The sequence below is a fragment of the Carassius gibelio genome, chromosome B19 (genome assembly GCF_023724105.1).
Source record: "Carassius gibelio isolate Cgi1373 ecotype wild population from Czech Republic chromosome B19, carGib1.2-hapl.c, whole genome shotgun sequence".
NCBI lineage: Eukaryota > Metazoa > Chordata > Actinopteri > Cypriniformes > Cyprinidae > Carassius > Carassius gibelio.
Genome location: NC_068414.1, coordinates 29,322,652 through 29,336,261, shown reverse-complemented (window position 1 = coordinate 29,336,261; position 13,610 = coordinate 29,322,652). Strand labels below are relative to the sequence as shown.

At 36.5% G+C, this 13,610-nt stretch overlaps 1 protein-coding gene across 1 annotated transcript; it reads right to left on the bottom strand.

Annotated features, from left to right (window-relative positions):
• Nucleotides 1–14: 14 nt before the first annotated feature.
• Nucleotides 15–12,682, bottom strand: zgc:86598 (STKc_CK2_alpha domain-containing protein). Its single transcript, XM_052584138.1, has 14 exons — nt 12,535–12,682; nt 9,489–9,559; nt 6,705–6,835; nt 5,307–5,418; nt 3,750–3,851; nt 3,565–3,615; nt 3,402–3,461; nt 2,819–2,902; nt 2,393–2,503; nt 2,184–2,285; nt 1,811–1,911; nt 1,569–1,717; nt 479–568; nt 15–400 (listed from the first exon to the last, which is right to left on the bottom strand). Exons 3-14 carry the CDS (start codon nt 6,803–6,805, stop codon nt 282–284), a joined length of 1,182 nt encoding a protein of 393 aa, XP_052440098.1. The 5' UTR covers nt 6,806–6,835; nt 9,489–9,559; nt 12,535–12,682; the 3' UTR covers nt 15–281.
• Between the last annotated feature and the right edge of the window lie 928 nt (nt 12,683–13,610).

Here is a 13,610-nt window from a genome sequence, read left to right as displayed (position 1 = left end):
AACGGAAGCCAACGTAGGGACATATAAAATAAATTTTATTATCCATTTTTCTGAATTTCTACACTGTAGTGGCTTTTATATAGACACCATCATCAGGAAAGACTGCTGGACACTGACACAACATCACTGTCTGCTGTGTGTCCGAGCTTCAATATATAATTACTGTATGGAAAAAAGAAAGGAAAAAAAAAAAAAAAAAGGAAAAAAAAAGTTTTTCTATCGTTTGTTTACACTCAACATAAAAATGTGGCCCAGGGCAGAGAGAGCATGAGCGAGTCTGTTCAGGGCTGGGCACCAGTGGCTGCAGGAACCTGTGTGGCAAGAGCACTGGGAGAGGAGATGACAGGAGAACCTGCGATGCTGGCCATCGCCTGGGACGAGGACATGGATGTGACGCCTCCTACAGGCAAACAGACAATGGTTTGTCAGCATTTGTGAAATCTCCTAATGTAAGTTCACTCAGAAAGCACACACTGACCTGTGATCATACTGGACGTGCTGACTGGAGTGGAGCCAGTGGACAGTCCTGAAGTGGAGCCCATCCTCGCCTGCTCCTTCACGATGGGATCTGACACCAGACATGAACACAGCGATGAAATCAATGTTCAGGACAGTGCAAACTATTTCAAAGTTCTTGCTAAAATATTAAAAGATTTCTGCAACACAGGAAATGCGGATGGAATTACAGAATTGAGTAATACAAATATAATTTATAGCAATGAACAGGGATCGTCACGGAATTTGACAATGTTTGAATCTTAAGAGAATTTCACAATTTTATTTGGCATATATACACCCAGAAACTGAAAGGTCTTAATGATAACCCAAGAAAATGTAATCCGTTTTATACTTGACAAAAATATATTACCATTTACAATAGCAGAATAGAATGTACTTCTCAAAGTAGTAATATAATCAAATTGTTAAAACATTGAGGAATAACACAATTTTATTCTTTTTTTTTTTAACAGTAACCCTCTGTTGTATTGCACTCTGTTTGCAAAATACAGGAAATGACAAATTTTAATTTGATTACATTTTAAAACATTAAAAATAGCTTTAATTAAATCATGATTTCAGAAAAATGTAAACAGGCAAAATTAAATTTCTTACATTTACAGTGCCCTATTAAAATGGTAATCAATTACTACATTTTTATTTAATCATTTTACATTATTATTTCTGAATAATATAAAAAAAAAAAATTATGATCTCAATTGATAAGACTTTGTTTTTTTATTATCAAATTTAATTAAAACATTAAATCAGGGGAAAATAAAGGCCCTAGAATCATCTGTAATCTTAAACTGTAAAGTTTCAGGATTTCAATTAATTAGACATGCTCTTTGATTAATAACACTTATCCATTAAAATATAATCCTGAAAAACAACAGGAAAAAAATTGAGAAAAAAAAATTCATAAGGCCCTGCAACCCTTTTCATCGCTGCTAAATACCTTTACAGTCATTTCAGCACAATATGATGTGTGTTTTAGAAAAAAAAGCACAAACACTATACATTCTGCTTTTAACCGCAGTGGTGTTTTGAGACAGAGAGCAGACACTCACAGAAATAAGGATGCTCCATGGCCTCGCGCGCGGTGAGACGAGCTTGGTGGTCATAGCGCAACAGTTTGTCCAGGAAGTCCAGAGCTTCAGTACTGACCAGGTGCTGGTTCTCACTGTGGACAAACCGTTCCCACCTTTTCCGGGAATGTCTGGAGAAAGAGGACGAATGAAAGACATTCAAATCAAAATTGCAGTTAAAAGGTAGTACATGCATAGAAAACTATCCCATCTCTCAACGTTACCTTCCCAAAATGTCGTTGAACCGTGGATCGAGCTCAATGTTGTATTTGTCGATGTAGTCATAGAGGTCTTCTGTTCCCAGAACTTTGGCAATCCGTACAAGCTGGAAAAAAAAGAGACAGAACTGGTTAAAAACAGCAGAGGGCAGCGGTCACCTCTCGACAGCACAAACACAACACTGCAGTCATGATTACTTTTGATGGCCAAACCAGAAATGAACATCATCCTGGTTTACTTGTGTTAAAATCATGAGGCAATATTAATGCATTTTATGTATTTTTATTTACTGAAATCACAAAGGGGTACTACTCATGTATTTGATTAAAATCAAGGCAACAATGAATATTTGAAAAGACCTAAAGCAGCAGGTCTCACCTGATCATAATTGTCGTGTCCATGGAAAAAAGGCTCTTTCCGGAAGATCATACTCGCCAACATGCAGCCTAAGCTCCACATGTCTAAACTGTAGTCATACATCTGTGGGACAAAAGCAACATGAGCTATAAAAGATGTGCACGTTTATTTACCAGATGCTTGTACATTAGTCACATTAGTCTACATCTCATTTCTCGTGTCATTCTCACCTGATAGTCCACCAGCAGTTCAGGTCCTTTGAAATATCGAGATGCCACTCTGACATTGTACTCCTGACTAGGGTGATAAAACTCAGCCAAGCCCCAGTCAATCAGACGCAGCTAAATGACAAAACACACACAAACAGAAAAGAATCAAATGTACTTTGTCAATTGGGTTTCATAATTTGTGTGATTCACTCAACATCTCACATCAGCGTCAGTGTTGACACAGAGAACGCGCAATTTGTAGACATTTAAATTCGATCTTGGTTAAATGTGCTCGACGTCACAGCAGCAAACAATGCTTCTCTTTCACTACAGCTAACTCTAATTTTTGATTGGTGCATGTATGCGAGCTCATCATAATTCAGCCAATCAAACTTGCAGAATGGAATGGCGTAACAACTGCTGGCGTGAGTAATAAATGGGCAGTACCTTTCTGTGTTCATGGTCGATCATTACATTGTGTGGCTTCACATCTCTGTGCATAATTCCCATACTGTGGCAGTAATCCAAAGCCTGACAAAGAAAAAGAGACAATCTCACAACTGGACATGACATTACAAATAAATCATTTATTAACATAAAAACTAAAAGTAGCTGATGAAATATTAATGGAATATTAGTAGAATCTTTGAATACAATATTGAAAAATTATCAAAAAGAAAATGGTCTATCAGAATTTTCATTACATTTATTAATACTCAAAACAATGTTTATTTTATAACAAACAAAAATCAGTTTTTTAATTTTCTCACACACAGCTGACTAACAGCAAGTGTACATGAACAATGTGCTATAACTGTAGCAATAAGAAGCTGTTGAGTAACACTTATAGGTGAAGTGTGTAACATCTGAGCAATCTATTAGTACCAAACAAAAACATAGAAAGTGGCCCGATGGTGTGCCAATACACAGAGATGAGATCCCCTGTTTGTTGGCTGATGAGGGGAGAGTTTTTGGCATAAAAAAAACTAATTTAGGTACGGACTTTAAGGTAATATCAGAAAGAACTTACCTTTAGGATCTCAAACATGTAGAACCGAATGTCGTAGTCCGATAGCGTTTGATACAATTGCTGCATAACAGAACAAAAGGATGCTTGAGTTTGACTGAACCTGAACTTTTTTTGTTACTTTTAATTGAGGTGGCAGAATTAATGAAGCAGATACTGGATTTACCTTGAAGTCTGTGTTGTTCACATGTTCAAAAACCAGAGCTGGGGTTCGAGACTTCAGGGAGAAGCGCAAGAGACTTCAGTTAGAGACACATTTTAAACACTAGGTACATGAATGTAGCTTCTGTAGCTAGAAGTTTGATTTCACATGCTGCATTCTCAACTACATCTTGAAGAAAGCCAACTGACCACAGGATCCTTGACAATGTCTAGAAGTGAGATGATGTTAGGGCCGCCCCTCAAATTCTCCAAAATTTTAATTTCCCGCTTGATTTTCTTCTTCTTTACTGGCTACATATGGAAATAAAGATAAAAAGGCAACACAAAACCATTAAAGACAAAATCAATCTTAACTTCATAACCTGACATTTCAGAATTGAACTGAATATTCAGTGGAGAAAAGTGTACAATAAGTACATTTCCACTAATTTATGATTTCTGGATAAAAAAATGTAAGAAATATTTTCTATATTCTATAGAATTTAATCTAATTTTAAAATATATAAATTATATATGTAGAAAATCTATCAAATTTAAGGATAAATATTAAAAATCTTTACTTGCACAAAGAATTTTGGAACGGTCATAAAAAGTGGGTTCTAGGATTATCAGTTTGTTTTTGTTTTTTTCAACCACCCACTGCCTACATCAGATCAAAACATTTGTTTCACTCCGATAACGGTTTTCAAAAGGGACAGCTTCAAGAATATCAATCCAAACTCGAACTTATGCCCCCACAGGCACAACTATATTATCGCTCCATTCAGAGATATTAAGAACGTAAATGTAAAAATGTAAATTTAGATTTCACTTAGGTCCAATTTACACTAGTGCGTTTACATTTTAAAATGGCATTTTAGAATTAAAACGATCCACGTTTACAATGGCGTTTTTGCTGCGTTCCAAAACAATCTCCGTACACTCCAAAAAACACAGGAACACGTAAAAGTGTACACAAAAAAAGTCGGTGGCTAGTCACTGGCAGGTTCAACAATAGAGCATAATTATGGTTCATGATAAGGTTACACAGTCATCAAGGATACGCAAAGATCACGTGTGTTGCCACGCCATCATTTTCAAGTCTCCATTTTGGTCCATTTACACAAACACACAAAAGACTTTTCAAACTAAAATGGTGTCAGCAGCATTTTCAAGTCTCTGTTTTTGAAAAGTGGAAAACACTGGAGTAGTGTAAACTTACAAAAAAGTTCTACGTTTTAAAACAGCAACACACTAGTGTAAACAGGGCCTCAGTCTTGCAGTACAGATGAATTTGACGCAAAGACATCTAATCTGACCAAGTCTAGATTCAATCCGAGCGGCTTCATCCTTCGTGTCTCCAGGCAGGGGAAGTTCATTGCACACGAATGGCTACATTACAGGACAACGGTGCTAATCTTCAAAACTATTTGTCACTTAGCTTGAAAAGCAGCTCTCAGTTTGTCGTGTGTTATCGCTAGAATCTAAAGCTCTCTCTGGTTAAGAGGAGGAGGGGGCGAGGAAAGAATTCGCCAGGCGCCCATTAATCTGAACGCCGGCCAGCAGCTTCTGGTTTCGATACCATCCGCTGCCTACCGTAAACAGCCTCATCTCAGCAGGCGTTCTCCTCAACTACTCAGAAAATGAGAAGCTGGAGAGGACGTGAAGTCCTAGGGTCTTTACCGTCCCACTGAATTTAACCTGACTTGACCGAGGACTGGTCAGAGTGCTGTTAAAGCAGTCTGGAACAACAACAACACTCGTCACCTTGAGTATTTTGACGACTACTTTCTCGTTGTTTGTGATGTTGATGGCTTCAAACACTTCACTGTACTTTCCTCGGCCAAGTTTCCGTACCAACTGGTAGTCATCTTGATTCCTGTTGACAAGACCGACAGCTGTTAATACAAGTGCAAATGAAATGGCAGTCCAGACAAATAAAGACATCAGCCCTGTAAACCTGCAGAGAAATATTTCACACTACACTGCATGATGCCTGTATGTTGGTTTCAATCAACAATAAGGCCCTTGAGACCCCTGTAATGTGTTAAATTCAGTTGAATTAAGATTAAAAACAGCCAATTCTGGGTTTTAGTTTCAATAACTCATAGAAGCAGTTTCATGAAAACATTGGTCTCGGAGTTATATTATTTAAATTACATCCATTTCTGTATTACTGAAAATGATAAGAATCTGTAAAATAAATAAAAACTAATGTAAGGTATTGCAATGTATAAATACTGCACTGGCACAATAATATCCCTTTTTAATTCACTAATTAATTATTCAGAGAAATTTCTGAAGCTGTTAAACTAAATTATTCAACAAAGCCAACTAAACAGAATGATTCACTTACAAATCAGACATCAATTATGGCTTGTGAGCAAGAATGAAATAAAAGATGAGCCTACTTAGAAAAAAAAAGCCATTTTACATTGAACAGGTTGGGGTCAACAAGATTTTTTCATGTTTTTGAAAGTAGTCTTTTATGCTTGTGAAGGCTGCATTTATTAGATTGAAAATATAGTAAAAAACAGTAATGTGCTGTGAAATATTTCTACAGTTTGAAACAAGTGATTGAATGTATTTAAAATGTAAATTTATTGTGGTGCAAAACTGTATTTTCAGCATCATCACTCCAGTTTTCAGTGTCACATGATCCTTTAGAAATCCTTCTGATATGCTGATCTACAGCTCAAGAAACATTTATTATCATCAATTATTTCATATTATAAATGCTGAAAACTGTTGGTTGGTTGATTAACTTTGTCACCAAAGGGAAATAGTTTTCCACAGCAATGCACTTGTTTAACACACACAACTTAAAATAGATTTTTCTAAATGTTGTGCTGCATAAAATTTGTGAGGAATTCTTTGATAAATATAAAGCTTTTTTTGCTCTTTTGAGCAATTTTATGCATGCTTGCAGATTGAGTGTTAATTAAACTGACCCAAAACTTAAAGTGGTGTATATTCAGAGTTTTCCCGGCCTGGAAAATACATTTTTAAAATACAAAGATATTTTCAGGTTTTCTTATGACTATGGTAACCCTGTAATTTCCTTAATCTTTGGTGATCTTCAGCTATCCAGATGTCTTGGAATTTAACCCAAACTGCATAAATCCAGATCTGTTTTTTTTTTTTTTTTTTTATCTCATCACTCACCCCCACTCTACGACGTGAGATTCATAGTCCCAGTATTCCCGTGGTCTCTGTGTGTTGACGTCTGGATAAACACGGGATCGACTTGTGACAGGGCTGGACATGATCTGGACGTATGGCTGCTCTTGCCAGAGCTGTGAACACAAACAAAAAAAACAATCAATAGAGGGACAGCACTATCAGGCCAATCTGCACTCATAAGATCGACTGAAATAAAAGGCTTGGGGCCTGAAATCTGTGGCCTCATTTGCACGTGGATTTGGTACAGAATCAAAGGGAAGATGAATCTACAACTGGGATGTTTGGTTTTACAGGCCCCCGGCCACGACACGGACCCCTGACTGTCTGATAAACTGGATTAAAGTTCTGAATCTCTGCCCAGATAGAGGAAAGTTTTAATCTAGATGCAAGCAGACCGAGGAAGACTAGACCACTGCAGTCCAAAAGGTGTCAGCACATTCTTTCAGGGTTGAAAACACACAAAATGGCTTGAGGACACAATACTGATTTCTTTGAGGCTTTTCATACATTTAAATTAGATCAATTAGAGTTGTATACTCTACATATAACAAAAGAGAATGCTGAACTTAACCATGAAAGAGCTCCAGGTGGTTACTGGATGTTTCAGGATAGTGGGTGGTTGCAACTCATGTTCGTATTTCATTACTATTTTATCATCCACCAGTGGAAAACCACTTTTTAGTAAAATCACAGTTCTAAATCTGCCATGTGATTTGAGGTAGAAGTTACGTATGGAGGACTCTTATTTTGTTTAAAAGGAATGGTTTCAAGTCAACAACAATGATAACAAAAGATGTAAATTGATGGACTGGAGTCCAGTTATCAGCTGTTTGGACTCTCATTCTGACAGCACCCATTCACTGCAGAAGATCTATTGATGAGCAAATGATGTAATGCTACATTTCTCCAAATATGGAACAAGAAACAAACCCCTCTACATATTGGATGGCCTGAGGGTGAGGACATTTATATCAAACTTATAATTTTAAGTGTTATATTTTGCTACTGGGGCAAATAGGAACTCCAAAATAATATTTTGTAGCTATTGCTTATGCTGAACAAATCTTCAGTAATTATTTATTTATTTACCTTTTAACGCCATGCCAGCATAAAGGGTATTTTCATGGCAATCTATGAATAAATTATACAAGGTATAATAAATAGAAAATCAATCTATTTTACGGCAGCTCTGAATGAGTCTCATCACATAAGGGCCACATAAGTACTATTTAAAGGGTTGCATTCGCACTGGATGTGGGTACTAGGACGTGACGTAAGCTGGTCGACAGCGACGTCATTTGTGCGGGGCATTCAACAACATTAACGAAGAAGAATAACGTTAACAAGAGGATGGAAGACGCTGTGATCAGAGCTGTGTCTCGCTGTTTTCACAATAATGAAGCGATTGATAGAAAGGAAAGAAGGAATCTCCAATGACAACTGGCTGTGCTACATTTGCAAGAAGTGCCTGCACTTCAGCGTCCCTATATTTATCGCTGTCCATCACACTTGCGAAATAAGTTGACAATGTTTACAGAATGTTACACTGTGTTTTAAATCATGCCGGGTGAGGGTGTTTTTGAACGCGTCTGGCGAATCAGAGTCTACTTACGTCACTGTTAGTACCAGTTGTGCTGGTTAGACCCTGCTCCTGAGTAGGAGCAAATTTGGTTCTCGAATAAGGTAGTCCGGTACTAAAAATCACACCTAGTTCCTGCGGTTCGAAAACACCCAAAAGTGGGTAGTTCCACAACTAGTTCTGGTACTATGAAAAGGTTCCTGCGGTGCGAAAAGCCCTATTGAAAAAAGGAACCTCCTGATTTAATGAACAACCATTTTGATACAGTACTGGGATCAGTGCTGTAATGGAGACTGGACTGCAGAGGACCATAACATGATTAAGATTTCAGATGTCTGTTCTCCTGTAATTTGGCTTAACTGGCTTATTGTGAAAACCAAATCATCACTTGGTGACCCTAACCCCATTGTGAAGCCATATTAGAGACAACTTAGAACAGAATCTGCTTAAAAACCATTCAGTTCCCTCTCAGAAAACTTTATTTTTATCAATTCCCTTGAAAGCTTTACAACTACATATTCAGAAGGACATCTCTGCCCATTGCACTGTTTCTTACAGTTTTTTTTTTTTAAGTTGTCAACAAGTGTTGTTTTTAAGAAGGCGTATTAAGTTAAAAACAGCCAAACTTAAAAATAAAACGTCCACCCAGATGATTTTTAGCATGTCATATGTAAATCCGACTTAAGTAATGCATCAGATCAGGTTAAAAAAAATCATGAAATCAGCCTAATTATTCATGGTTTCCCCGAAACCAATTAATAAACTAATCATTCAAGAAACTCACCAACTCTTGGTTTTTAAACGTATTTGGCACATCCCTATTTATGAATGCTAAAGAAATCAAGCAGGGATATTGGAACACAAAACACATTGATGCTAGATGGCGTGTATGGGAAACTACCATCAGAAACAATGGATAATTTTGTTTTGCCAGATGGGATTTTGGTTTGATCACCATTCCAAAGATTCCTGCCTCCTCCGACGGCCACCTCAGAAGAACACTGAACCTGATATCACATGATTCACAAAGCCTGCATTCAGTAGCAGCCATTACTCGTATCTCAGACCAAAAATGACATGGATCTAATCAACAGATGGACGTGGACCAAATATGTAGACGCATTTTAACTCCTCAATGTGTCAAATGAGGTTTCAAAGAACACAATGGTAATTTAACCCTGACTCACCTAAAATTGTACTTGTGGGCAGCCTTGGGGAATCTTGCAATGATTTTACACGAGGGTGACGCTCCAAACACCTGCAAGGCAAAGCAAAACAAATAACTTTAAGAATCGACACTGACGTCAGTATTTGATTTGCAAAGATGTTTGGTTGTTTGTATGAACAAAACCGGTTGTGTGCAGCCAAACCAGGCCACTGACAAACTCAAAGCAACATGTGTAATGAACACATCAAGTGATGATGCAGTCAAAAATACAATCATAAACATTCATTAGGAAACATGCAGCCATTTTCCATCTGTCGGTCAGAAATGAGTGGATCTCAATCACTAGTGCACAGATAGGGATCCAAATCTACATTGGATCACACTAGGATGTAACAAGGACATCAGCAAATTTAAGACATTTTTGGACCAGCACAAATAAAATGCATACTGTAAGTCCATTATGAATTTCATAATCGCAGTTTATAATCACAGGCGATTCATCTGCGATTATGAATGCGATTTTGCATATCTTGTCAGTGAACAATGGCTCTGTGTAGTAAATGCTGCTCGATCTGAATGCACGTGCTGGAGATTTACTTCTAATCACAGAACCGGCTTTACTGTCATGATCCGCATGAGAAATTTATCGTGCAGCCCTACTTTAAACCATTTCCAGATAAAGTTTAATAATCACATTAGGCCATATTCCAATTGCGCAAATTTAACGGGCGTTCACACTAAAACATACATAACATTGTTGGACAGTTGAAAACATTTGGAGTTTACTCGCTTAATTCGCACGTGAAACTCTCTTCACAACAGACACGAATTTGCGTCATGGGACGGGCTTCTGCCAGTTGAGTTCACGAAGCATTGTGATTTCAAATACCATTTATTCTGATAATTTAAAATTTAAAATGTTTAATGATAGCGCCTATTTATAAAGGTTTTTCACCGATTTCGGAGATCAGCTCCGTGCTCATGTTACAGACAAGAGCAGTCTCGTCTCGGCTAGTTTTTCTGACATTTGCCGCTGTCTCTGATGTATCTTTTGTGGTTAAACATAAAACTATAATTCCTCCATTGTTGTTTCAGGTTTTACCTCCGCTTAATTGTAATCACGTCACTACTAGAGCAAGCTCCTGATTGGTTAATGTGGTGCAAATTTTGCATGTTAAGTCAATGCAAAGATGCAAATAGACATCCTGGGGTGCGAATGATGGTCGTTTTGATGTGCATACCGCATGATTCGTGCAAATCGTGCCGCAGGATGTCTATTCGCATCTTTGCATTGACTTAACAGGTAAATCACTTGCGCTTAAAGGGTTACTTCACCCAAATATCAATGACTCGAGAACGAGTCAATCTTTCGTTCGTTGTCTGGCTCGGCAAGGTGTTCATCTTAAGTTCTCTCTTCACAGCAGTTCAGTCAGTGTTTTGTTTCATTGGTTTGTTTTAACTCAGAGGGAGTGTCAGCCACATTAAAAAAAAAGTTAACAGCTTAAGTCATTTGTGGATTAATGCTTATAGGAGACACGAACATTTTCAAACGATTAAGTTCGATTTGGTGAACTGGTTCAAGAAGATCCGGTTACATCGAGTGATTCATTTGCAAACCGGATATCACTACACTGCAGTGAACGTGCTCACAACAGACCGGAAGAGAAGACATTGCTGAATAAAGTCATAGTTTTTGCTATTTTTTGGACCAAAATGTATTTTCGATGCTTCAAAAAATTCGAACTGACCATCAGATGTCACACGGACTACTTTGATGATGTTTTTATTACCTTTCTGGACATGGACAGTTTACCGTACATAGATTTTCAATGGAGGGACAGAAGAAATCCGTGCCCAATCAAAAAATATTTTGGTATCGTTTAGTATAAATTTCCTTTAATTAAATAAGCATATAACAGTATTGTTTCCAACCACTTACCACAATGTAGGTACTTCCTGGAGATCAATCTAGATCCAAACAAACATCAGTAGATAAACCGAGACATAAAGCAGGATGTGTGTCAATACCTACCTTATATCACAGTTTTTATATTTCCAAGTATCCTATAATTGTTGGAACAATCAGTGCATTTACCTAATAACAAGACGGTCTCAGTAACTTACTCTTAAAAAAAACACTTAGCCTAGTAATAGTATAACACTTAGCCTATTTGACCAATCACCTTTTTGCCTGTATTTTACCTTTTTGTCTAGATTTTTTTTGACCAACACAGACTTGTTTTAAATTTTTCTACAATGTTTAAAAACGCTGGCTAGATCGTTAGCACACTAGATTTTTTTATTCAATTATGCTTTTGAGATCAGAGCCTCCATTGATTAACCCAACAAACCAGTTCACCACAATGCAGAATGATCCTAGATAAATAGATTTAAATAAAAGGTTTTCACACAGTTAAACCTTTAACCTCATATAAAGCTAATTTGTTTTCATGAAAATAACTTATAAACCTTTTTCAATTTAAATTAAATTGACTTGATCTCAATAAAAAATTATCTCTGATGAGCTTAAAACATAATTTGCAGCCTTTTCAAAAACCACACAAGATCCAATCAGGGTGTTAAATATTTTAAAACCATTACGAAGGTTTCTACAGATTTATGAAGGAATAAGAGATTAAATATAAGAATGACGACCAAAATCATAAATGGAGCTCAAACCCTCATTCAGTTCAGGATGTAGAGCATCAGTTAGGAGCTAAACTAAAAGTCTGTCTAAATTGTACACACTCGTAACCACTCAGCTAGTTTATTTTCAAATAAATCTACACTTAAGCACATTCTCAATAACATTTAAGTGTTAAACTATTCAAACCCCATTAAATCATCGAGTTTATCTCATATTTCATTAGCATATAATCACGTTAGCCACAGCCATGCTAACGTTCCATCGTCCACACAATAAACACATTTCTAAAGACACAAGAAGCCATAATACCTCATATAAAACCCCATCATCTTCATTACAATGATTTAAAGATCACATATATGTTAAAAGTTTACATTGAAACATACAAAGTATTAGTCTAAAGGGCGGTTTGTATTACCTCTCAGCTCTGTGTTAATATGGCCGCGGCGAGGTTAGCGCGAGGAGACGCGACGCTCTTCCGGTCCTGCAGGGGGCGCGTATCAATGGCGCTCGCGCTGATCCTGACTTCCGGTCAAAGTTGCTACTGGTCCTCCCACTATGTGCACAGGCTTATGATTAACTTGCTTATATTTTAACCGAATTTCACATCCATAAATGTGTTTAATAATAAAAACCCAACTTTATGTTTATGTTTTGAAACTGAAGTAAGTCTGTACACTAGTCATGCAAAGTATTTATTTTAATTTATTCTTTTACATATTTCTAAATTTCTACACCTGATTACCTTATTCTAATTTTTATATTATTACTCCTCCCTGGTACTTTTTTATTAAATAAAATAATAATACATAATAAATATCTGCGCAGACAATAGAGGCTGCATTGAGAGTGTGTTCAGAAAAAAATATGAGAATATTTTAGCAACGCCATTCAGTTTTGCAGTTGTGGATGATGTTCATAACTTGGTATTTCTTTCTGTAATTACATAAATGCATAAATATTATAACATGACCCAGAAGCCCTCAAAACTATGAAAACTTCCTCGTGAGCTTCTTGAAGTTCAAGCTTTTGAAATGTTTCAAACATTTTCACCTAAATTTTTTTTTTTTTTTTTTTTAATTATTGAAAGTTGTTTAGAATTCAATATTTAGTATTTTATGAACTTTGGACAAGAAAGCAAATTAACCTGTTTGTATTTATGTTGTGCAATATTTAATATCTTTGGGAAGTTACACAAAGTGTAATATCTGCATTTAAAGTGTAGAATGTGGTATTAAACGAAAAAAATATATAATAGATCATTTTTAAAGCATATTTAATATATCTATAGTTAAAAGTCGTAGATACAATGCATTCTGACTGTTAACACATACAGGTATTAAGGAATGTTGACATTACAGCTGAGTATATCAGAATGGCATTTGCTTCAGCCAATCATAAGTTCCGTTGAGCATCATGTGACTTAAAATGGAACGTAGGCCTATAAGATTCAAAGATCTTTTTTCTCTTTAAAGTGTCTTTGGCATCATCTTC

Bases quoted from the DNA above. Each gene is read 5' to 3' on its own strand.
- zgc:86598 (XM_052584138.1), bottom strand. From the start codon at position 6,805: ATGTCCAGCCCTGTCACAAGTCGATCCCGTGTTTATCCAGACGTCAAC. The intron at 3,462-3,564 runs GTAAATCCAGTA...TCTGTTATGCAG, and splicing joins TGAACAACACAGACTTCAAG to CAATTGTATCAAACGCTATC. The intron at 2,504-2,818 runs GTACTGCCCATT...TTTGTCATTTAG, and splicing joins TCGACCATGAACACAGAAAG to CTGCGTCTGATTGACTGGGG.